General features: G+C 47.3%; 2 protein-coding genes across 4 annotated transcripts; both read right to left on the bottom strand.

The window, feature by feature from the left end:
• Positions 1 to 1,626: 1,626 nt before the first annotated feature.
• On the bottom strand, positions 1,627 to 6,229 carry RCHY1 (ring finger and CHY zinc finger domain containing 1). Its single transcript, XM_086611700.1, has 9 exons — positions 6,167 to 6,229; positions 5,972 to 6,091; positions 5,746 to 5,861; positions 5,554 to 5,632; positions 4,990 to 5,034; positions 4,830 to 4,888; positions 3,826 to 3,852; positions 3,428 to 3,548; positions 1,627 to 2,431 (listed from the first exon to the last, which is right to left on the bottom strand). The coding sequence occupies exons 1-9, from the start codon at positions 6,227 to 6,229 to the stop codon at positions 2,303 to 2,305; spliced, it is 759 nt and encodes a 252-aa protein (XP_086467826.1). The 3' UTR covers positions 1,627 to 2,302.
• A 972-nt stretch (positions 6,230 to 7,201) lies between these two features.
• CDKL2 (cyclin dependent kinase like 2) lies at positions 7,202 to 25,068 on the bottom strand. Of its 3 annotated transcripts, XM_086611438.1 has the most exons (15): positions 24,931 to 25,068; positions 22,346 to 22,489; positions 20,754 to 20,937; positions 16,603 to 16,797; positions 15,536 to 15,714; positions 14,513 to 14,625; positions 14,062 to 14,201; positions 12,948 to 13,036; positions 12,269 to 12,395; positions 11,299 to 11,573; positions 10,730 to 10,820; positions 9,847 to 9,958; positions 9,622 to 9,728; positions 8,798 to 8,890; positions 7,202 to 8,000 (listed from the first exon to the last, which is right to left on the bottom strand). In XM_086611438.1, exons 3-14 carry the CDS (start codon positions 20,919 to 20,921, stop codon positions 8,831 to 8,833), a joined length of 1,656 nt encoding a protein of 551 aa, XP_086467564.1. In that variant the 5' UTR covers positions 20,922 to 20,937; positions 22,346 to 22,489; positions 24,931 to 25,068; the 3' UTR covers positions 7,202 to 8,000; positions 8,798 to 8,830. The 3 variants fall into 3 exon arrangements, with proteins under 3 accessions (XP_086467564.1, XP_086467565.1, XP_086467563.1); XM_086611439.1 differs by lacking the exon at positions 22,346 to 22,489; XM_086611437.1 differs by lacking the exons at positions 22,346 to 22,489; positions 24,931 to 25,068 and having other exon boundaries at positions 20,754 to 21,014.
• Positions 25,069 to 25,136: the final 68 nt, after the last annotated feature.

Below are 25,136 nucleotides of genomic sequence, written 5' to 3'. Positions count from 1 at the left end.
CCCCTCCCACCACCTCCAAAAATTACCTTTCCCAAGAAGAACCCCCAAAAGCAGCAAGTTGCGCCAGCACAAGCAAGGACAGAAGCCTTACCTGCTCCCTCACCAAATGCCTTGCTCCCACCTGGGACAGCCCTGAGACTATTTATGAGCTCTGGACAAGGTGATGCAGCTCACCTGGCTCCACACATGGTTCCTCACCTTGGAACTCATCCAAATGGCCAGGGAAGGTGGAGGAAAACTGCCTCAACCCAAAGCACAGGCTCTGCTGCACATGTAGTTATGGCCGACCATGTCCCTTGTACTTCAGCTGTGGAGGAGGATGGCAGGGGCAAGCTTAGGGTGGGAGAGCAGAGACATCGGCTTGAGCCTGGAGAATCTGGGATTCGGCAACTCGGATTAACTCCCTGCTTACCCACAAAACAGCACCATTAAGGACTCAGGAAACCTTGACCTGGGTAGACACTCCTGCTCTCGCCATCATTCAGCCATGTAGGTGAGGGTCTGCTGTGTCAGATTTAAGTACTCACACAAAAAAATTAAGAGTCTCTAATCTCAGTGGCACCACACTGGACATGCTCCAGCTCATCCCAGTCCCTCCAAGTACTGAAGAGCCCAGACTAGAACCAGTTTTCCCTAGGGCAATGCCACAGGAAGGTCCCTTCCCCCCCTTCTACCCCAAAAAAACAGAAATGCAGGGGCTATTGAAACCCCCCTTTTCATCACAGAGACCCAGGGGTCACACACGCAGACATCCAACCCTCCTTTTTCAGCCTTGAGCCACAAATTGAGCTGGGAACTTCCGAAAAAGCACATGCACAAAAGGAGAGCACATCACACATCGGTGTCTTGTTTTAATAGAGACATTATTTTATTTGTAGCAGTGAGAAAAGTGCTTGAGAACAAGATATTCCAGTAAAGCCACGCTACAGCGACGTCTTCACCCTGTCCTCATGTTTCAGACATGAAGAGGCACCGTCAGATTCAAAGGAAAAGCTGTTGTTTTACAGCAGAACCAGTTAAAAACAAGTACTTGTACAGTGAAGAGTAAATAGGCTTTTTCTTACCTTTTTTTTATAAATAAAAAAGGTTTATTTCATTCTTGGAAGCTATTAGCAGGTTCAGAAATTGTCAGAAACGAAGAACTTGGTGAAACATCCTGGGGAGGATATTACACAAAGCAAGGGGCAGAAGGTTGATGGGGATTTTTTTTTTTTTTTTTTAAAAAGTCCTCCTCCAATCCTCCCTTCTCTCTCCTCAATGAAACCACGTACCATAAAAAAAATAAACAAAAATAACAAAATTGGTCCCTGCACTACTTGAGTGCCTCTACAAACTGCTGTGACTTCAGCAAACATCTTGGGGTCAGCCCGATTATTTGGATCGACGTCAATCCTGACACTGTGCTTCACTCGGTGTTGTCATCACAACATCCCGCTACGCACACATCGAAAAACCCCACGACACCTCGGCCCGGGTAGGTGGGACAAGCAAAACGAGGAAGAACCCGGTATCTATGTGACTGCAGCTGGCAGAAGAATCCAAGCAGAGAGACAGCTCAGATGGGTGTCTGGGGGGAAAGGGCCATCTCACAACTTGATTTGGAGGCCCTTAATCGCATGCATGTGGGCAGGCTGGCCTGCTTTCCGAGAAAATTCCGTCTGCATGTCAGCAAATCAAGCCGAAGAATGCGATTTCTGCAAGCTCACCCTCTCCAGCCACTTGCAACGACAGCTCCGAGGCCCGAGAACAAACACATCATTTAAAAGGAACAAAACGTGCTCTCATCAAACTTGGCCAACCTCAGCTCTGTGGGAAAAAGGCCACTCTCAGAGCCAGCAATTTTCCCCAACAGCTGCAAGTGGAATAGCTGTACCTCCACCTCCCGTTAGGCTCACAACCTTCAGCTGCCCCACAGCATCTTCTGCTGCACCAGCTGCTTGTCTTTTCTCATTTTTCCATCTCACTAGTTATTCTTCTGGCCAGTCTCTTCTCCAACACAGCACACAGCTCCTTTCAAAGGTGCCATCCTTTCTACAACCTAACCTTTTTGGGGAATCACCCTGCTCCGTAGGGATTTTCCTGAAGGGCCGGGCTGCGCTGCGCCCCAGGTACTAGTGAGTGGGGCACAATTAGCAAAACTCCTTTGCACCAGCATTAAGTAAACCTTGTAACTACGTCACTGGTGTCGCAACAACTTGGAATACATTTTTACTGACAAGTGGGTTTGTTTTTTTTTTTTTTTAAGACAGCATCTTCCACAACAGAGTCTTCGTCGTCCAGCCGGATGCAGCACGTGTCTCCATCACTGCTCCTCCAAAGGCTGCCGGCACCTTCCATCTTGGGCAGTATTGTATGAGTCACAGTTTTTGCACTTCATGCCTAGGAGATGGAATGGCACTGTAGACCGGGCGTTGCAGTCATTGCAAAGGATCTACACACATAGGAAAGAAAAAGAGGCTGTAGTATCAGCAGGACGCTCAGTAACATACTACAACCGTGCTTCTAGCAACCACAGAACTGCTTTGCCATCAGGGCACAAACCAGAAAATATCTTCTTTTCAAAGAACGCAGGGCCAAGTGAACTTGTCCGTCTGTAACTGCTCAGACCACACTGAATCACCACAGATATTTTACTTTTAGTAGGGCAGGGCGACTCCTTGTCTCAGTCAGGGATAGACACGCTTTGGTTGCTTCTCTTGATGTAGGAAACCACCAGAGAAACCCTCGAGTGAAAACAGGAGCAGACCACCAGCAGCTAGCAGCATTAACCAGTCTGCTGTGCAAGACAGGCAAGGGAGTCTTATCAAAACAGACAAAAAAGAGATTTTTTTTTTTTCTCCAAATATCCCGACTCCAAGATCTGGTAGGATGAGTTATCTAAGCCTTTAACAGAAGCAAATAAAACATGAAAGACTGGAAAGTGCAGTTGAATTCAGCATTACCTGCAAATAACCACCAGTTTCACAGTTCTGAGTTAACAGAAAGAAACCAGTAGTCGTTCCCAACATGCTAGCCTTGCACAAATCAGTATCTGAGTATTTTTGCAGAAAACCCACTGTGTTTAGTCTGGAACGTGAAGCTTCAAGCTGTTAAAAACCCAGTGTTCCTGCTTTTTGCTATAACAGCACCCAACAGTACTGTTTTTCCAGCAAGACAGTTCCAAGGACCAAGCCATTTCTCCTCTGCGTGATACTACAATACTAAGAGGTTGCAGTTTTGGGGTTGGGTTTTTTTTGCAGTATAGGTGAGGGTGGTTTTTTTGTATGTCTATAAACTCAGCAGATGAATACTGTAAGCCTACAGATGACATGTCTTGATAACTCCCTAACCATCAAGGTTGACTTCTGATCCAGGACAGGTTCTTAGTGCCCTCTACCGCCAGCTGCGCAAAGGCACAGAGCTGCCAAGAACAAGTGTCTTCTCTCACCTCCACCATCATGTTCTGATACTCCGTGGGCATCGGAGTCTGCGCTACTTCATCATCCAGCTGACGCCAGTACCTCGTCATATCTAAAGCCGAGTGCATGCACAAAGGACACCTGTAACCCCTGGCAGAAAGGAAAACAAAAAAAGTTCCCATCAGAAAATGGAGTGCGGCCATGAAATGAGGCCACCCAAAAGGAAAAGTTCCATATCATACCAGTTTAAGAGAAACACCATGAATCAAGGAGTTCTCGCAAACAGAACCGGATTTTAAAAGCCCCTCATCCCTTTAGGACTCGGCTTCAAATTATGTGGTACAGGATTGGCAACACAATCTTTGCCTCTAAGTAATGTGTTTGGAGTACAACAATGGTAAGAGAAGAGATGTTTAGAAATACTTACTCCTTTAGCATTTCCTCGTAACACGTTCTGAAAAGAAAACACAAAGAGGAGCTCAGTAAGAACAACGCAATTACTGACTGCTAACACATTTGGACTGAACAAAGGGAAAATGTACACAGCTATCCCCCAAACCAGACATTAAAAAATATCCTGAGTCTAAGCAGGAAGAAAGCTTCCCAGCAAAATCACCAGGTACATAGGCAAAAACTCAGGGACAAAGCACATTTGATTCCATTTTAAGGTCTTCTAACCTAACACATGGGAAGAGTCAACACTACGACAAGGACTCCGTGTTTCAAATTTGCTGAAAAAAAAAGAAGAACCATACATCACGAGGTGAGTTTAAGATGGACAGGAATTGAAGGAAGATTCAGTCTGGAGAGGCCTACGTCAAACACAGAGGCTATTCCCTTAGTGCACAGAGACAACAGGGGGAAAACAAGAGAGCCAACAGGGGAACAAACACTTGATCTGTAACGCAAGACAAGCAGAAAGGGTAAATAGAAAGGAAACCTGTGGAAATTGTCCCTCCAAAGGCACCCAACACATCACATCAATTGAAAATCCTGATACAGCCAGCAGTTTTTGTGGAGCAACAGAGCACTCCATTGTCTTGGGAGACTGTTTTAAGGAGAGATCTAAAACTGAACCCATGAGCTGCCACCAACGTCTTAAAACCATCGTGCAACTGCTGTCTGCACCAAGGAGGGACTTCTCTACAGGACTCTTGAAATTTAAGTAGCAACAGAAGGAAATTCAGCATGGAAAAATTTAGAACCAACACCACTCAGGTCCCTCCGCCACTGTCAAAGTTTACTGCAAAAGGAAGACAACCTTTCAAAAGTATTTCCTGATGAAACACAGACTATCCCCTGGCATGTGGGTCCCTTAGAAACCAGCTGGAAGTAGCTGATGCTGACTAACCAGGCCTTTAGTGCTGCTGAATAAACACCACACGCAAGGCAGCAGCTATTTCCCTTTCTCAAGAATCTGCAGTGCTTTACCTGTGAAGAAGATGACCACACGGCAGAACATGAGCTCCAACACGAGACGTGTGAATATCCTGTTTCGAGGCGAGGGTCAAGACAAAAAACAAGGAAATTAATTCAAACAGTCAAAAACACAGCTGCACACAAATCCAAGAGGTGAAAACAGGAAGCTCACCTCCAAACATATCGGACAGTCCTGCCTGGAGACATTTTCGATACACTGTGCAAAGAAATAAAAAGTTATTCTACTGTATGGATATCGGAATTTTCTCAATTCTAAAATTCCTTTGGAATGGGAAGAAAAGACCAATGAAACAATAAAGCTTGCATTTTAAGTTTGAAGCTCTGACAATTAACAGGTGGGTTGGCATCTTAAAACCCAAATAGCTTGAAAATATAGATAAGGAAAGAGCTCCCAGAACTCCTGCACTGCACTCAGCCTCGCTTTCCCTGTGCTGCAGCAGGAACAAGAGCTCCAACTTACACACCGAGATGTGCAACCAACAGCTCCTTTTAAAATTCAAGCAGGAGATGGAGATGTGCATTTCCAACAGCTCCAGCTGCCAGCGAAACCAGCCCAGAAGGGCCCTGCATGGCTGCTAAGTGCACTCAGAGAAAGAGAACCTGCCACCCCCCCATCCGTAGGAACTCGGATGGAGCCAAGGCACTGTCAGCTTTGTTTCCAAGAAGTTTTTGTGGGTTTTTTTTTAAGAAATGGAGTTACCCGGTGTATTCTTACCTTGTGCTTTCCTCGAAGGCTCAAGCTTAGGCATAAATTGCATTTCGAACAGTGGAAAAAGTCCTCCTTTGGCCCAATCCTGAAGAGACAAGCGCCAGGCTAAGGCCGGTCCCCTCTTTCCCGTCCGGCCTCGCTCCGCCCCGTCCCCCCCGCGCGGGGCCGGGCCGCGGGTCCCGCCCGCCCCTCCCGCACCTGCAGATGCCACACTCGGCGCAGTGGTACTGCTTCTTATCGCGGTCGAAGAGGTGACAGATCCCGCAGTAGTACTCGCCAAAGAGGCTATGGCAGCCCTCGCACCGCTGCTGGGCCTGCCGGGGCCGAGAGGAGACGGCTGTGAGGCGCGGGGCCACACAACATGGCGGCGCCGCCCCCCCAAAATGGCGGCGCCCTCCCCTCCCCGCCCCGCCAGCGGACCCACCTTCTGCAGGAGGCGGCAGCGGGTGCACTGCACCTCGGCCACACGGAACCGGTCCAGCCGGTGCCCCTCGGCGCCGTCGTGGCACAGCCGGCAGGCGTACAGCTTCCCGCAGCACGGCGCCTGCGAACGGCACGGCACAGCTCAGCGCCTGGCCCCGCCACCCCCCGCCGCCTGCCGGCCCCGCCGCCGCCTCACCCGCAACAGGCAGCCCCGCCGGTAGTGCTCGCAGCCGCCGCCCTCCTCCCCGCCCGCCGCCATCGCCGCTTCGCCGGGACCGGCCGCCTCTCCGCTTCCGCGCCCGGCCGCCTTTCCGCTTCCGGCGGCGGCCGCCTATAACGGAACCGCTCCGCCCCTTCAAATTAATCATCTCCCCGCCTTAAACCTGGCCGTTTTGTCCCCCGCTCCTTGAGCTTTTATTCCTCCCCAAACCTTTATTCCCTCTCCTCAAAATAGGTCTTCTCAACCCCTGAGGCCTTTATTTCCCCCCCCCCTTCTCTTAAACCTTTCTTCCTTTCCCCCCCAAAAAAAAACCCCTTTTTTTTTTCCCCTCCTGTCTCCTAAAACTTTCCTTTTCCTCCCTCAGACCCTTCCTTCCTCATAAACCTTTCTTCATTCCCTGTTTCCCCAAATAATAAAACCAGAAATCATGGCTCACTGCTGCAGCACAGGGAAAAGCAGCCCGCAGCCGGGCAGCAGGGAGGTTTTCCCTGAATATTTTCCAAGGGTTGTTGTTTGCCGGAGGTTGAGGATGTTAGTGCGGTTGCTGGGAGAGACCCCCGGCCTCGGTGAGGTCCCAGTAGGTCCATTTTGGGCAAGGAGCATGGCTGCGTTTGCCCACGGCTAGCAAAACGCCTGCTATGGCCAGCTGGGACCATGCGCTGTGGGTACAACTGGGCTACCGTCGAGCAGTTCCTGGCTAGCGGCGAGGAAAAAGCAGGGCGAGGGGAGCAAAACGGTGCTATCGCCAGCAGAACGGGAAAGGGAAAGGGCACGCTGGAGGAGAGATCCATGCTGTCCGGATGCGGCTCAGGGACGTGAGGAACCTGCACGTGTCAATGGTTACAAGGAACGTTGTCAACCGTTAAATAAAAACTGATGGAAAAGTCCTGTTTTTCCATGCAGGTAACGCCACGGATATACACGGGCAGATACAACACCAAGTCCATGGAAGACTAAACCCTTGTGAGCACACACCACTACCAAGAAATTTGGAATTTGAGTATCCTTTTATTTACAAATTTTAACGTACATGTCAAAACACAGCATAGCCACAAAGCTCTAAATACAATGACATTCCTACTGTGTTCTGCCAGGAGACATCGATGGGAAAGGCGACGTTTTGTGGAAAGACAAGTTCCAAAATGAACTGCACTGTACAGGGGCGTGAGCTGCTGGAAAACAAGAGTTGGGAGCAATGCAGGGACACCGCAGAACTGACTACAACCGACTTGAGGTCAGTCGAGCAAAACGGTCTCCTTCCAGTCCCGAGACAAAAGCGATGCCATCTTTCTCTCCCCCACAAGCCACTGTTGAGTTTTACACTTCTGTGTCCAGTTCTCTCCAGTTTCTTCGTTGATGTTTTTGTGCAGGCAAAGGTGTTTTCCAACACGGATCAGGTATCCTGTTGAAACATGGCAAATTCGGCAGCTACCTACTCCCTTCACTACTTGTTCAAAATGAAAACCCTTAAGAGGGCAGCAGCCAGACAAAAGAAAGCCCAACTTCCTTCCAAATTCTCCACACCAGCTTCTGCCCTCGTCACACACGGATAACCACTGTTTTTCCTCTGAACAACCTCAGGCAAGACCTGGCCCCAAGGCCAGAAAGGCAACATTTCCGGAGCTGTTTGGCATGCAAGAAATCCAGCGGCATTGGCAGCGCGAGCTCTGTCCTCGAACTGGGCCTGAGCCACCTCCCGCGGCCGCCCGCTGTGCCAACGAGAGGAAGGGATCCTCTGCTCTCTCCTGCAGAGACCTCGCAGCTTTAGCACCCGGAAACTCAGGTGGACTGTTCCCACTGTTTCAGCTGCCTGCATCAGGAGAAGAGCAGAAGGACGTTATGGACAGGCTGACAGAACCACAGAGGTACTCCCTGATGATACGCTGCCTTGATTTTGATTGATTACATGTGCTTACCTTGCTAAAGCTGTGCACTTACACCTCCGTATTTCACATGTCAGACAGCTTCAGTAGGGTTTATTTTTCCCTCACTTCTATTACCAGGATTGCTTTCCATCCCTATGGCTTTTCCTCTTACTTTCCAGCAGTGTTAAGCCATCACATCACGTGAACGCAAGTGACAAATACACTCATATAGATGAAGAACACGTGCAGCATCAGTGCAGAGATTTCAGAGTCAGCGGTCACGTGACGTAACTACTACAAATTTTCCCTAACTTTAAGCTTGACAAGCTCCCCAAAACGCTTTTCTCCCTTCTGGCAAGCAAGTCCCATTTTCTGTGATGCACTTGACAGTGTTGTACGCACAACTCATTTTTTCCACTCCTCACATGAAGGCAGGCAGTTTCCTCCTCAACCTCCAACTTCATGAGCTGCTTCATTTCCAACCCCAAAGCCCAGCGTCTCAGCTCAGGAAAACGATTTACCTGTCACAGCCAACTCCAGTATCCGTAAAGAAAGCTGCCCTCAGGAAGAAGTCTGTCGTAGCTAGGTGTCCTAACTGAGAATGCGAGTTGTAAAAGGATTTTCCCATTGCGCCTCCCAGCTAGGGAAGTGTTCATCAAACCGCCCATTGGAAAGACGCCAGAAGACTGCACAGCAGAAATGAAAGCCACCAGAAAGCTACGCTGTGGAACTTGAAGCCTACCTTTTACAGGCAGGTGTGATCTTCTCCGTAAGGCTAATGCTCAACTCTGGGGAAGCTGGCTTCTGATGCATCGGGCATCAAGGTCCCCGACAACTGTATTTTGGGAAAGGAGAAAAAGAGAGGGTCAATTTCCAGGCGTAGCATAAATAGAAGAAACAGAAGGTGGTTTCACCTTCTAGGGACATATGCAATGCCAACATGTAACTTCAACAAAATCTGTTCTTTGATTAAATCGAACTTCAAAAAAGCTTACCACCACCAGCACAGTCTGCCAAATCTCAACTGGAAGCAAGGTAGCCAAAGTGACTGCCTATGGAATTAGTTACCTCTCAAACATCTCAATGTTCCTGAGGAACTCATCTTTAAGAAAGTTGCAAGTCTTCTCCTTCTCTCCTTATGCCTGGCTCCTACGTTTCCTCCCTCCCTACCTACACTCAGCCCCTCAACATCTAACACAGCCGGACACGTGTCCGTTTCTCCTCCAAACACGTGTCCCTCCCGGTCTCTCTTCAACTCTGGCAAATCGGGCTTACTTCCACCTTGATCCAGCCAGCTGAAACAGCAACGATTCATGTTGTCTGTTTTAGTGGTGAGATTCTGGTATTTAGCTAACCTCCGAGAGACAAACAGAGCCCACATTTCATCCGTGGCCCTTGTCTTTTCCCCAGCATAAGGCCTCAGGTCTTTTCACTCAGACAGTTAAGAAGCCAAGGCAAGTTCTGCATCCGTTACGAGTCACACTGGAAATCTGTGGGTCACGCTGCTCAGCGAGTCACAAAGCAAACAAATACAGAGCAGCACAAACTGTTTTATTGCTTTGTTACCTGCTGTGAGGCCAGACTTGGGTTATGGAGGTCAATAGCAGCAAGGGAGGGGACGCGGGACTCCGAAACGGTTTTGTTTTCCTTTTTCAGGAATCTAGGATGCCACGCTGCAAAACGCAACCGACGCGTACAACGTTAAGGAAGCAAGAGCTGACTGTTGTAACGCGCGCTGCTTCCTGCCACTTATTTAGTACCCAGGTTTTCTTTAGACATCCAAGCTCATACCTTCTACTCCTCTCAGTTCAGGGAGATGATTTAGTTCTGGCAAACGCACATCTGTCTTGGAGAAGTCCCATTTTTTCCTATTTGCCTGCAGGATGTTTTTTTCATTAGCAACCTGTAATCAAGGGCATAAGTACCAGCTCATGAAACAATGGAAAAAATAAAGCCATTTTCAAGTTTAAAAACACATCACCACAGCAATGTTCCGCTGTAGGTGGAACTCGAGCAAGAGTAAAAGAGAAGACTCTGATGGGCATGAAGGAATCCATTCTGCTCAAGTGTCATTTACATGTTACAAACAACGGAACAGCCACAGCAAAAAAACCCCAATCATCGACGTGAGACTGCTTTCGGAGAGACAAAACACAACACTTGGAGAATGGCTCGGATTAGTTATCCGTAAAAGGGCAAAAGTTCCTGTTGGCATGGAAAGAATATTGCGTAGGTAGCGAGCGCAGTGGAAAGCTTTCCATTTCGTTTGTTTTCATTATCAATTTTGAATGCATTTATGACGTGACTAAATAAGGCCCTGACCGTGTTAAATGCAAAACCTCAACGTGGCTTCAGTAGCAGAGCACACATGGTCTACTTTTGCTGGCCAGGCAGGAGGCCGTGGCTATATTCCAGATCTCACACATATCCTGTGTTGCAGTGTTCCCTTCGTTTAAAATTGTCCTCTGACACAAAATAGGTTTCATGTAAGATAACTATTAGCAAAGGATAACAGATGACACGCATGTAGGAAAAAAGGAGTCAAAAAAAGAGAAATATTTCTAGTTGGGGGTTATGGTGAAGGCTGCAACAGATGGGATTCCTGACAATAGAACACATAGTTGAGTTCAGAATTTATTTTTGCTTTGCTGAGGGGGAAAGACGGACAACTTACCGACGTCAAGCTTACACTGTAACGGCCCACTGGAGAATGCTTCCGTTGCTTTAGAAATGGGTTCAAGTATTTTTTACTCTTTTCATCAACTCTGTAATCAAAAAGGCCCCAAACTTAGTATTAACTGGGACAACACGGTGAATATAAACCCAACAAACGCAAGACATCCAGAAACACTGTCACGAACACGGAGAAAGAAGGCTCACGTGGAGAACATCCTTGGGGAGCTCGGTTCACAGAGACCTTGGTCCAAAGGACAAGCCATGAGTCAAGGAGGGGCCAGCGACACAGCGGCTGACAAACCGTCGCTGTTCAGCAGAGCTGGGCCAAACGCAGAAGCACAGGGCCCCTGTGCCTGTGTGGACACACACAGCTGCTCGAGGTGAAGCCGGGCTTTTGGATCCACCTACAATCTTCCACCCAAGAGCCATGATTAGATTCCTAATCATGTCCTGTCCCAAACCCCCATCTCGCCTTCCTACATCATTGCCCTGCACGGCTCTCAGGACATTACAGTTCCTTGGCGACAGGGACAATGGATACAAGCTCTTCTAGCTCTGCTCCCATACCTGTACTTAAGGCTCCCAGGCACAGGACCCATGCCAACCGTAGTGGGAGAAAAGTTCTGGTTGATGGGAGGGATAGCGATGCCTACATTCTTGGCGTAGTCCAAGCTGCTGCTGGAATCTTTTAGGCTGGTTTGAGGGCTCATCTTAAACGGGTTGATGGCACTGTCATAGAGGGAGCTCAGGTTGGAGGATCGGTCTGCTTTCTCTGCATCAGCTTTAGAGCGCTTCGCTTTTGATAGCTTTCCATCTCTGCTCTTTGGGTCAATGCTGAAATCCTGTTTGGGAAGATAAGCAGCGTCTGTCTCTTACAGTCACGTCTAAAAAGTAGCTTAGAGCAGTGCGTGCGGGAAAAAAAGTCAAAAGCCTAAACCTGCAGGATTCTGCAAGGATCTGATGGAGACAAAATAATTTTTAGCAGGAAACCTCTGTTTTCCATCAAAAGAGAGGAGACTTGTTGGGGTTCCAGCACCCTCTGTCAATAAGTCACCTTAGGATGGGATCAGAAATGATGGAGGAAGAAGAGCCGTATCCTGTGGCACTTCCAAAGAAATGAAATAAGAACTGAGCCCACTTGTCACCTCAAAGTCACTCTAAAGCCTCTTGCAGACTGCGGAGCCAAGCGCTAGAGCAACCTTGTAGTAGCTGCACAGCCAGAATCCCGGGCACGGAACTTCGACGCAACAGCCTGCCAGGCTGTGTTGCACTGAGTGTCAGAGCTGTGGAGACACAGGCCTAACGTACCACCTAGAACCGGGCGAGAAGATCTTTCTTCAGCGCTCTTTAGACTCCCAGTGCCCTCCAAAGGTCAGCTTCTCTGGCACATTACACTTACCCAGTCTTTTTTCCAAAAAATACAACGGACAACGATGCCTATATTTTTGCTACGAACTTAAGCTGCTGCACATACTTAGATTTTTAGAACAGAAAAAAAATAAATAAATACAGGTTTGGAAAGCAAAGATGAACCAACCTGGACACCCAGCATTCTTCTTTCTTCTAAAACATCATCTTTGTCCCTTCTGCTGATTTTTGATTTTTTTTGTAATTGATGGTCTCTGGCATCTTTCTGAATCTTTAATTTAAGCTCCTGAGCAAATCTACATTCCATATAAGGAAAAAAAAAAAAAAAAAAAAGAGAGCTTCTGTTAATCTCAGTATCATCACCAGTTGGTGTCCAGCACAGGCTCCCATAACCTTTCCAGTAATCAAAGAAACCTATGCCTTTTCAACTAACGAGGAGCCAGCCAAATCTCACGTATCCACTAAAATAAATAAAATCTGACAAGCACGTGCTTTTCACATTACAGCAGCAAAGGTGTTTGTATCCCAGTCCGGTGTAGATGCAGACTGCCAATACTATAAATAGTATATACACTATATACTATAAATATATATACCAGACTGTGACTATACTACCCAATACGGTGTGACACCGGGCACGCACGCTGATGAATTAACGTCACGACAATGTAACAAGGCAAACGTGCCGCTGCAAGGCGTTCCCTTTCAACTGCTCTATTTCCAGGAAGGCTAAAACCCAGCAAAACCCAGGACACTGAGCAGCTGTCAGCTCTGCAAACCCAGCATGCTATCTTCAAGCACAACTGCTGAACTCCCTTCTAATGTTAGCCAAAAAACAAACGGCTCACCTTTCAGCAAATCCATCCTTGTTAAAATAATCACACTGCAAGAGCTCAGCGCAGGATGGTCTTTTGTCTGGGTCAATCTGCAAACACTTCTGTCAAATCAACGTAAACATCAGAGGGCAAATACATTAGAAACGAAACAAAGGCTTGAGCACTTGCCAGTGAAGTCAAGAAAAACAGCTGCACAACTCCCCCCTCCAGGGCCCGAGCCCAAGATACACCACTACCCAAAAAGTTTACGGTTTGCTGGCTGCTTCTGTTCCAATCACTAACGCCCACAGAGGGAGTATCCGTACCAGAAACAGGTCACTGCTCTCAGTAAACCTCCCTTCTTTTCAGTCATACTTGTTTGGCTACGGCTTTGGAATCCGTTTGGATGCTGAGGCATTTCAAACACAACCACGAGGTTTTAGGTTTAGTTACCCAACGTTATCGGTGCTCCAGACTACTGTGTGGAAGCACAAAAACACTCCCCGGAAGGATTCTTCAGAATCTGTTACAATATCGTAGGCTCCCTAACTCCCACATAGTAGACACACAGCTCGAAGAGCGAGGGATGCGTTTGGATGCCATCCCATCCAACCCTGCTCGCTTGCCGTGCCTCCACCAGCACGTAGAGGGAGGGCTGGCGGAAACCAGTACATCCACACAGCTCTGCGACCAAGTGAGGAATAAGGGGCTGTGTATTACCTGCAACGCATCCGCTTAGCTAGCGGACACGGGGCAAAGCTTTTGGGAGACCTTTCAAAAAGATCAACTGACACAGTGAGGTGGTCGGGGGACGCTTTCAACACACGAGCTCTTCTTCACCTTTCAAATCTTCTTGCAAACCTTCATCAGTGGGGCACTACGAGCCACAAACCCTCCCTGGACAATGCACAGTGACCGTTTTGGCTAGCTGGATGACTGGCTTAGTCTCCCCTGTCACCCAGCATGGTAGCTGTCGTATCTTCACAGTCCTCATTAAGCTACCAACCCACGCAGTTGCTCATTGCATGGGTAGTTGAGAGAATGCCAGTGGAACAGCCTCAGCCCTCTCCGAAGGCTTCATTCTGCTCCCCAAGGCGAAGGACACATAAACAGAGAAAACGTTCCTAGTAAACCATCAGTGAATTACCTTGGCTAAATCTAGTACTGCAGCAGAGAGCTTGGGATATCGTTTGTCCAGAGATTCGGCCTCCTTCACTTCAGGCAACCTCATCCCAGCAAAGAGGGGGTTTTTATAGAATAACTCTTGGTGTCTTGGAATTAAATTACCTGGAATCACACAAACAAAGCAAAGACATGGAAGAAATACAGAACAGTCCTGTGAGAGGCTGAAATACTGGGTCAGCAGTACTGTAAGGGCTACAGTCTGGGTTGTTCTCTTTCCACCTGCGTGCCACGAGTGGATGCTGTACTCACGAGCTCCTGACTCCCCGTTTGGAAAAGGCAATGAGAGTACATAATCTGAGAAATAGTTTGGCACACGCCACAGCCTCCCTCCTCACACCCTCCTCCCTCTGTGCAAACGTATTTGACTCCTTCGTTACTAAGCAGGCACTAGGAGCCCAACAGGCTGTTCTTACCCAGGCACCTGGTGATATGGTAGAGCTGGTCAATGTCTGAATCTCCAGGGAAGAGAGGCTCTCCTGTAAGCATTTCTGTTATCAGGGAGCCAATAGCCCACACGTCCACAGCCCTGGAAAAAAAAACACAAAACCACACAACACCTCAGCTCAGCACGGCTTCATCCCTCTTTTTGATCTAAAGGCCGAGCCAGGCCAGTGCACAGCACATCTTCGGCAGGTTACAAGCCCCGAGGGCTGCTCTGCCTCCCTAAACAGCAAAACAGCTGTTTTCCAGGCTTACAAGTGTTCTGATGAACGGCAAAGATTCAGCTCTTGAAGCAGGCAAATGCTATCAGAAGCCTGACAGATGTAAAATCAGGGTCCAAAGCCCAATGCTTTAAAAATACTAATACATCGTAACACGTGAGTAGAATCTCGCATTATAGAGAGCACAAAGGTAAGCAGCTCCTCTTTCTGCAGGCATCCGCTCTTCGGGTGCATTTCCGGAAGTTTAAGGAATACAGGGACATACATCAACCTGCACAACTGTACTAACAGACCTGCGAATAACACAGGTGAAGTTCCGACCTGCTTTTGTGGCACTGGGGATCCCAGTGAGAAAAAACTCATTCATCCCACCTCCTCCCTCCTGAAATGTCTGTCTGGAATGGTTCAGAGGGACTTTTCTGCCTTCTCTCCGTGACTCAAGCTGCAGAGGAGGGAGTTGCATCACAGCCTCCCCCAGTATCAGCATCAGCAACTGAAAAGCTCCCACAGACAACACACCAGGAACGCTGATGGCTCTCCTTGCCTTGTGAGCCAGGAAAGCCCAGCAATGGCAGTAGTTAGCTGTGGTAGTAGAGTGGGAGAGAGAAGAGGAAGGCTTAAACCTTTCCAAGTGAATAACCAGGGAACGATGAACAGCATCCCCTTCACCTGTTTGCCACGCAGTAGTCCCCCGCATCCCCGAAAAACAGAGCACGCTCCTCCATACTCCCCGCAAGCCCACAAACCTTTTGCAGCCTCGCATGCCAGTCTTACTTGCCATACTTGGTATCTCCCACCAGCAGCTCCGGAGCTCTGTACCATCGGGTTGCCACGTAGTCTGTGTAAGCCTCCCCAGAAGCTGCTAAGGTACGGGCAAATCCAAAGTCACATAGTTTTACAACTCCCGACTGGGAAACTAGTATGTTCTCCGGCTTAATATCCCGATGTATTATCTGCCCAGAGAAAAGCAAGTCAAGAAAAAGAAATTCCTCGTTTCTACCTAGTAAATTGACTGGCCAACCAAAAAGAGTAGCTTTCTCACAGCCAGGTAGAAAATGATAGTTTTGCAGGCATGGGAAGCAAACGGAGTCTGCAGCTATGTGCACACAGTCAAAGAGTACGTGCTGACCCAAGTGCAGAGGTAGGCATGGAACCTCTAGTTGTTGCACACAGAAGCCTTTATTTTATTTTCTCTCTGCAAATGTTTTGCAGATGTATTTACTACAAGTGTTTTATCAGGCACAATTTATTATGCTTGAAAATCTGGCCTTGACCACAAGTTTAAGAGCTGTAAACACTGCAAGTGCCACGGGCACGTCCTGTAGTCAAGTGTGAAGAGTATTTCAGGAATTCCTAAGAGACACAGTTTCCCAAACATAAAAATACATAAACAGATGTGCGTGTGTTTATCTATATCGTTACACAACCAGGATTAAACCGGCAAACCTGTTAGAAAACAGTTGAGAACAAAAACCTAAAAATACTGAAGAGAAAAGCAAGGCTATATGTTTATGTGGACACCATAAGAATCAAACTTTTGAAAGAGAGACTGCGTCCCTTCGCAAGAGAAGCCAACCTACAATAAGGTGCCACCAAGGACTGGATCCTGATGGACTTCTGGACCCTTCCTTTGAAACACTCTCACAAATCGATCAGATACAGATTCCTGGATTAGCTGACATCAACCTCGGACGTTTCATATGAAATTGAGTCTTGCCCTTCTGCCCTGCCTCTTCCTTTTCAGCTTTATTTCTCTTAATTTTAATGTATTTCAGAAATATACGCTTCTGTATCTATTCATTCAAGGCTAATTGCAGAGCTGACTTCTTGTGCATACTTACATTGTGACTGTGACAAAACGCTATTCCTCTCACAATCTGAAATAAGTATTTCCGAACTCTGCTGCAGTCCAGGCCGTTTGGGAACGCCTCAAGGTCATCGAGCACCGTGTGATCCACAAATTCGAACACCAGGTACCACCGTTTCTTCTTTTTACACACTTCCAGCAGGTTCACGAGGTTCTCGTGCCTGAGTTGCTGTTATAAAACAGGAAATATTTTGTGATATACCAGCATATAACTGGTAAATTGCGACCAGATATTTTTAGCTGCAACCTAGCTGGTACGCTGCCCTGGAATGCTCTTCTTGCCATGGCACTCACATTCATTTATTCTTAAAATCAGCTTGCTGATATTTCAGAATAGGTTCTGTTTTTGACAGTGATTTTATTAACGTTATCTGGAGGATTTCCACCGCCTCATATACACGGACACCTCTTTTTGTAACCTAAAAATAAATAAAACACTGACTCAGGCCACGTCTTCTTAAAGGAGATGGTCAAAACACACTGTTCTGTTATTGGAAGATCTCAGGCATTCTGCTTCGCCCAACACTCTCCTCACATAAGAGGTGACGCCAACTGGTGCCCTGATCTCGACGAGCTTTGGAGCAAGCTTATGCTCCACATGACAGAAATCTTTAGGGAGCCACAAAGAATTCCAGCAGAGCAGGTGGTTAGCACGCGAGAAACAGCAGGCACCTAACTGTGCTCCCCTGCCCGCTCCCTCAGGACAGGGCACAGGGAGCAACGCCAGCTACCCCTTCCAGCCAGGATTCAAAGGATTACTGCTGACAGTTCTCAATGTTTTGTTTTAAGAAAACTTTTTGCCTCTCCCAACAACCCAAAGCTGATCCATCTCTTTTCTCCCACGTTTCCAGGAAATTTTACTCTTATGGCCTATCATTCCTTTCTTCAGGTCCTCTTTTTTGAAATGTCTTACGTCCTCTTTTAAAAGAAAAACTAAAGCAGATGCAATACCTGTCTGTTCTGCCTAACTGCCACTTCATCACCAACTACTCAGTGTCTGTATCTTAATTTTTTCTAATAAGGCCGATCTAAGACTTTTATTTTAAGCTCCTACCATACCCGAAGCATTTCTGCTGGCACTGCCAGCTCATACACACTCATGGTAACTCCTGTGCCAGAATACAAGCACATTGAACGGATAAAAGGCAAGTTCAGCATTCTTACCTGTAACAGCATTAACAATTAAACAGCTTCTATTAAACTGTGTCTAGTGGATTCAGAGTGAAAACTGACCAACTACGGATTTGAAGAATTTTTTTTTTTCCCCCAAATATTACGCAGAAGGGAAAGCTGAAGAGAGTTTAAAGAAAAAAAACCCTGCAACTTAAATGAAAGGACAAAAAAAAAGCCGCTGTTATTTCTAGTTATTTCTAGTTATTTTGTCATCAGGTTCTGACCAGCCAAGAATCCAGCTCCAATTCGCTGCACGTTTGTAACACAGGTTTATCACGCACCACTTGAACAAAACACACCCCGCTACAACGCACAGTTACTTATTAGCTTGGAGCCTAGCAGGGAAATATCATCGGAGGCTGCCTGCAGGCAGCGCCACCGCCCAGGGATCACCACCAAGGAAGATCCAAAAGGACTGCAGAGCACAGGGATTTGTAAAAGAAACGCTCTGCCGGTCCAGAGGGAGAGCCGGCCAACCTGCACCTGGGTCTGTCAAAGACCCGGATTTCTTAGAAGGTCTGAAAGTGAAGATTTTAAAAAAGATGACCAAGTAGAAAAAAAGCTCTTTTCTCAGGAATAGTTTCTTCCCAGCACAGGATACCTCAAGAGGTTTTGCTGTTTTCAGACACGATTCAACTTCTGCCCCAACTCCAGAACAAGAAACAAAAAATACGACAAAAATTTAGGTTCACATGGAGCATGCAAGTGAAAAAATTACAAAAATATTAAGTCTCTAGGTATTTATTTTCTCCGCGAGACGTTGTATTTATTGAGCTATATATGGAGACGTTCCCCTTGCTAAGTTTCCATCTCCCCAGGAAACCAGTTAATTCCCAACACACCTGGGAGATGGAACGTGCTTTGACTCAGTAACTACGTGCACCCGGCCGACACATTAGGTAGGATCCAGACTCACACAGATCTGCTTTAAAAGAGCTGGAGGGGACAACGCTTGGAGCTGCTGGCTGCGTCTGAAGCGCCAGCACGTACATTTCTATTAACTCCAAAGGTCTGTAGCTCTTGCAGTGATGGCAAAGATGACTTTTTTTTCCTCCAGAGCACAGGGACTATAGTCTGGCAGACTTGCAAAGAGACACTTGCGACAGCCAAGAGGAGACAGGCTTGCACGTATTCCCACCTCCGGAACAGCCCGCATCAGAGGAAAAGCCTAGATGTGCTCCAGCTGTAATAAGACTTTACTGCATTTCTTCAGCAGACAGATCACCCTTGTCCCACCACTTAAAACTACCACTTATGCCCGTGCACAGAGGCAAGGACTTTTCTACGCACATCACCATGGGACAAGGGAAGAAGGAAAATGCTACTGATAGAGCTTATGGTTGCAAACACAGGGGCTGAAGGCGGTCAAAAGAGCAAGGCGAACCACGGCACGAAACGCTACCCTGCATCGTTGGCATCCTATTCGCAAAGGCAGGCAGCAGAAAAATCTGGCAGTTGAACAGCTTAGGAACTTGCAAAAGCTTCTGTAGGAAGAATAAAGCCACTAGAGGAACAAAATACTGAAAAGCACACGCACACAAAACCCTGTTTATCTAAAAGCTCCTGGGTATTTTCCCTGACAGAGTATCTACGGCCCATGAAGAGAAGTACCTTTAACAAACCAACCCACATAACGCAGCCACATCACATAACACTGCTGATAAAAAGCCAGCAGGCTGAAGTACGCCTGGACATTTAAAATTTAGGTGAGTATAAAGCATCCACAACTGATACCGGGCAAATCATGCACTCAAACAGCAAAGGACATTATGCCAGCCGGCTTCAGCCTAGGGACTAGCCATTAATGGATAAGGTTCAGGGAATTTGATACCTGTCCTCCTCCAGCCTCTCGCCGGCAGCATGTCTGCCAGGAAAGCGCCACTAATAAAATAAAATCAAGTAAAATTTTCCCAGAAGCACTTTTCCATCTCAGGTAGCACTGGTACCCACTCTGGTTAGGCACACTGTCACACATTCGGGTCACCGTTCACTTTCAGGTTTTAGAAGTTCAGCTTTTCTTTTGTTTTCAGCAAATTCACAGCAGCGAGGTACTCGAAATTTGGTAGACAACACAGGGGGACACAATTACCACCAGAAGGCAATAGAGACCTTGTGACTCCCCTTGTGGAACCTTCCCTTGCTGAACGCAGTCATGCGTAAACAGACTGCTAGTTCAGTCAGGTTTGGCCAAGGAAATACAGCACCCAGCCAAGAGCTAAAGCAGCTCGGCAAGGTTACACCTGAAAGGTGAATGAATCTGCCATGGCTTGGCGGCTCATGGAAATCCAAACAGGGCCCAATTAAGTCTTTTTTGGTTTGGACTTTGTTAGTTGTACTTTGTAAACTGGCGTCAGAAGAAACTGCGTTTCCCTTTCAAAACTGACCTGGTGGCTTAAATTTACACTCATCCTAAAACTTCACTGGCTAAACACCACTCCTTAAAGGACTATTAAGGAGTCTCAAGAGGCAGTTTCCTCCCAAGAACCCGTTAACTCCCTACAGGTAGATCTCACCCACACCCATCACTTCTGAACAACTTGTGCCTTTACTGCACGAAAAACTCAGACGGCAGACATGAAGGTTAATATTCTGCTCGAAGGAGACATTTGCCTTCACGAAGCTACTTAAAACACCTGACTAGGGCTCAAAACACGCCCCGAAGGGGCACCTCGAGCACGGCAAAGGCCGGACTCCGCCGCTCTCCCTCCCCAGGGAACCCCCAGGCTCGGTGCATCGCTCCCCTTGCCAGCTAGAATAAGGACAGGAGCTTCTTAACGAAAAGGTCACGCTCTGTATTAACGGCGCAGCGGTTCACGAACGTCTGTCGGCTGAAAGAAGACCTAACCAACCAAGATTTAAACACAAAGCTGTCAGAAAGCCATCGGTTTGGTCCGACTTTGCTGGAAGAAGCAGGCCCGCTCCCCTCCGTTTCCCTCACAGCCCCCTGCTCACCTTCAGCAGCTTGATTTCCCTCACGGCGATCTTCCTCACCACCGCGTCCTCCTCGCTTTCCAGGAACTTCTTGACGGCGACGATCTGCCCGGTCTCCTTGTTCCTGCACTTGGTCACCACGCCGTAGCTGCCTTCCCCCACCAGGCCCAACACCTGGTACTTCTCCATGGCCGCCGCGTTCCTCCTGCGGGAGACGGGGGAAAAGCTCCGTCAGGCTGGGAGGCACCGGGGCCTCACGCCCCGCTATGAAACGGCGGCGGGCCCGGGCTCAGCGCACCGTCACCAAGGCAACGCGGTGCTGCCAGGCGCAGCGCGCGCCCCACCTGTCGCAACAGCCGCACCGCACGCCCGGGCCGGGTGCCGTAAAGGAAGGCGGGCTGCCGCAACCGGCGGTATCGGGATATTTTACATTTATTTCATAAAAACTGTGTCTTACAGCCGTGTAAAGACTGTGACAAGTTCGATGGCCCTTCTCAGCGAAGGGACACAGTAAGGTACGGGTGTCAGCTATGAAAGATTCCTTGGCTATTAATAAATCATCAACATACTGTATGAAAACTGATCTTTTTTTGTTGTGGGTTTTTTTTTTTTTTTTAACACAACATGCTGCAAACGTTTTTCTAAAATTTTAGAAAACTAGTGGAGGACCCAGCGAAGCCCTGAGGGAGCCTTGTCTATGTCAGCTGCATCCTTCCCCGAGTAACACAAAAAAAGGTATCAAGAGCACAGATGAATAAATCAGTCTACTGATTTAAGGTAAAAAAAGTTGTCCCTATCTGTTAGACAGGGGTAATTATGCTCATTAATTAAAAGGCTTAAGACTGGATTTTCATCAGAAGAAGGGGAAAGTGTTTTGTAGTCAGCAGTGACCGCCCAAAAGGGAAGGATTGCACCACAGCACCCAGAGGTGCTTTCGGGAAGCCCTTTGGCCGTAACGGGCGTTCCCCTTTCCAATGCCCTGGCTGTCCCCAGTAATTACAACAGTCTCCCGCTCCTCAGGGCCTCTTACTCCTAAAATTTCCTCCTCTGCTTTTGCCGTGAATACCTCTGCATCCCGGTCCCCTCAGTCTAGGATCGTTACTCAACGTCGGGCCAAGGTTATCGGGAAGACAGGAACAGCCAGGAAACAAATTTATGAGTTGATGGCACAAGAGGTGCCCGACTCCTTCCCAACAAGCCCAGCCTAAGGGAGCGCCCGAGACGGGCTGGAAATCTGCTGGGCTGTAAGGAGTAAAAAAGCGTTTTCCCTGAAGGGTCTTTTCTTAAAGCCATTAAGACACATAAAGAACAAATGACTAAGCAATCTTATCTCGGCATGGGAACGTGCCAAGATAAAAAAAGAAACACAAACCAGGATGAACTGAATCAATAAATATTCTGTGCACGCTGTCGCAAGGCAGCTTATGTTGCCGCGAACGCCGCGATGATGAAGGTGGAATAATTTGCTGTAGAAGGGACATCTGTACCGGTGCCCCGGCTGTGCGTTTGATTTTAAAAACCTGTCAGTTTCTGCACGAATTACCAGGCTCAAAGGGAACCTGTTTGCTTCAAGAGGGGCTTCTTTGAGCAAAGTCAGACTTAATCCGACGTACTCTTGCTCTCTCCGCTGCGTGCCAGTGAAGGAGTCGGCAGCCGACGCAGCAACACGTGACGGTGAGTCTTCTGCTCGTGTTGACTTCTCTGGTGCTGGACAAGAGCGGCGTGGCACTCGGGAGAAATCAATCAGAATCTCAAAACTACAGAAACAAAGACATTTGGCATAGATATTCCCGAAACGAAAGTGCTGTGTTGAAGAGAGTTTAGGGTTAAAGCAACAGGAAGGAAGGAGTTGTTGGACACCAGCTGCTGTGCTGAAAAGAACTGCAAAGCTGCACAGCTCCTACCCAGTCAGGTCGCTGGGAAAATGTCACACCTCACGGCCGCTGAGCCGCTTTCCCTTTTCTGTTTTTCCCCATCAATTCCTAGACATTTCTCTCCTCGGTTTGGTGGCCTATATTGCACAGTCTAGGGTACTGTAGAACAAAAGGTCTCCAATTGCTCTGAAGAAATTTATTAATTCCTGGCAGGTTTGTCTACTATAACGTTTCTCTTTGGGAGAGGAGCAGTATATACCTTGCCAAAATGGCAATTCTGTGGAAAATAGCATTGTGAGGCATCGTATATTCCAATAATACTTTCTCAAACCTTTAGCGTACTTCTGTCCGGTCACGTCGATACGCGTCACCTTCTGTAATTCATTTCGAGCTGATTTAATTTCTCCTTCACCCTCATTCTCACTTCCTCTATGCAATCACTGTAATGCACCTTTCAAGGCTGACCTCACATTTCCAGGAAAGAAAAAAAAAAAGGAGCTTAGTTGGCATTAATTTATTATATTCCTCCCACCTTCTAGAGCTCAGCATTATTGTAGCGAGTCCCTTCTCTGGGTCCCGGCATCTGTTCAGCGCTGCTAACAGACAGCTGACTTGGCAACCGATTAACTCTTCCACTGCCGAGATACCACTTCTGGCTTCGTTAAACGAACGGCACAAACCACAACCACACACACAGAGCAGACGTCAAAAACTCACTCTGTCAGTGCAGATGGTTCTTCAGTTTTATTTTATTTGTAATCGTAGCGAACACTACGGGGAAGGAGCCTTTCTCACTTATGGACAGTGTCCAGTGTCAACGGGATGTCTTCATCAGAGATTCCAGCCGTCTCGCTGCCGTGCGAGTAATGCTGGTTTTTACCATCAGCAACTAACTAAAAGATGACGACGACTTCTTTTGGCTATAGGTCACTTCAGGGTTTGTTTTTTGAGTGATCTTTATATTTATAACGTTACCGTTAACTTCTGATGCTGTGTGTCGATGTGGCGCTGTAATTTCAAGCCAGAGGGACTGAAGGTGGTGAAGAAGAAGTGAGTTATCTTGCTAAGCTATATAGTATCCGTGCTCCAGATACATTTGACAGGCTATCGGTATCTGAAGGGCAGTGACCCAGTTCAGGCTCACTAATTTGAGAGAAACCCCTTTTTTCTCTTACAGCGTGATTCCTATAGCCAACAGGGGCCTTGAACTGGATTCCTCCCCTCAAAAGTGTAATTAGTGGTGATGCTTTTTCATATTGGCCTTTAGAACCCTGGAATATTTTTACTTCTTCTAAATGCACCCTACCTGCAGCTCTTCTGATCTTCTATGACCACAGGAAAGGACATCCCCCAAGTTAATAAGAAAGGGGCAGAAGATTTTTAAAGTCAATTGCTAAAAAGCTTTCTTTTTCTGAGAATTACACTGGTCATCTTACAGTGAACACAGCCCTGTATCTAAACAAATGAATAACTGGACAGTTTCATTTTCGAAGTATTTCCAGTATAAGTTAAACATTTTCTGTATTTTGAGCTAAGGGCAACTGGTATCATTTCTCTCCATGTGGATTCTGGATCCTTTGCATGTGGGACAACGGCATTTCTTTTATATATTGTTTAGATTTTTGAACCAAATAACATGTGGCTGTGCTGTGTGCCTTCCATATCGTGTTTGTCTTGCTGTAGCCCTCAGAAATGTTCATCTACAGAACGTCAATGTAGTGTCCATTCTGATTTTTTCTATTTTGTTTGCCAGAAATCTTCAGACATTGTGGCATCTGACAGAATCATCCGTCGTAGTTTTTGTAGTTAAAGCTCAAGACAACTATAGCCCCTGTTGTTCAGATATTGGGTTTTAGACGAGTCACACAACTAGTTAATTAATATTTTTTATAATAAAGTATCCAATGAGAACTTAGAGAAGTTAGGGATGAAGTAGTCCAGTGCCCCGACTGATCTTTTAGGGCTGAAATGACAATGGTGTTTTTTTCTTTTTTTAATTGAGGAATTTTTTGTTCGCACACAGCATACAGACAATAACAGGATTTCACGATACACCCTACTTCTCTTCATCGCCCCAAATGGAGGGGAATAAAATAAATACATAATAAAAAATAACATCACACCTGTGGCACGCGGTGGCGACGACACAACTGATCGTCAGGCGTCACTGCCTTCTTTCCGAGGGCAGTTTTGTGGTAAACCGCCTTATTTTATTTTATTTATTTATTTTTTTTTTTTTTTTAAAAACCCATCCCGTTTTTCCCAGATGACAGAACCTCCACACAGGCGCTGACACCCGCGGAAGACAACTCAAATCACCTCACCTTCCTGTCAGCGTTTCTGCCCTTCAGACGACGCCTGGAGGGGAAATAAAGACCTTTTGGCGACGATCCGTGAGGAGAAGTGCCTTCGAAATTTCCAGGTCTGACGGGATACGGGTTTTTTTTTTGAGCTGCATTAACCCATTTGGGCGGGCGGAGGGCGGGAAGCGAGGGGGGCGGCCATTCGGCCGCCCCCCTCGCTTCCCGCC

The sequence above is a fragment of the Tauraco erythrolophus genome, chromosome 5, assembly GCF_009769465.1.
Source record: "Tauraco erythrolophus isolate bTauEry1 chromosome 5, bTauEry1.pri, whole genome shotgun sequence".
NCBI classification, from domain to species: Eukaryota; Metazoa; Chordata; class Aves; order Musophagiformes; family Musophagidae; genus Tauraco; species Tauraco erythrolophus.
The sequence above is the reverse complement of the archived record's forward strand: the minus strand, read 5'-3'. Positions and strand labels throughout refer to the sequence as shown.

What these genes read in the sequence shown, in the direction of transcription:
- RCHY1 (XM_086611700.1), bottom strand. Translation starts at nt 6,229, where the DNA reads ATGGCGGCGGGCGGGGAGGAGGGCGGCGGCTGCGAGCACTACCGGCGG. An exon ending in TACGAGGAAATGCTAAAGGA is followed by an intron (nt 3,549 to 3,825) that starts GTAAGTATTTCT and finishes CCTTTCTGCCAG; the next exon opens with GGGTTACAGGTGTCCTTTGT. An exon ending in ATCAGAACATGATGGTGGAG is followed by an intron (nt 2,432 to 3,427) that starts GTGAGAGAAGAC and finishes CTATGTGTGTAG; the next exon opens with ATCCTTTGCAATGACTGCAA.
- CDKL2 (XM_086611438.1), bottom strand. Translation starts at nt 20,921, where the DNA reads ATGGAGAAGTACCAGGTGTTGGGCCTGGTGGGGGAAGGCAGCTACGGC. An exon ending in AAGGATGGATTTGCTGAAAG is followed by an intron (nt 12,396 to 12,947) that starts GTGAGCCGTTTG and finishes TATGGAATGTAG; the next exon opens with ATTTGCTCAGGAGCTTAAAT. An exon ending in ACAGTGTAAGCTTGACGTCG is followed by an intron (nt 9,959 to 10,729) that starts GTAAGTTGTCCG and finishes CCTTGATTACAG; the next exon opens with GTTGCTAATGAAAAAAACAT.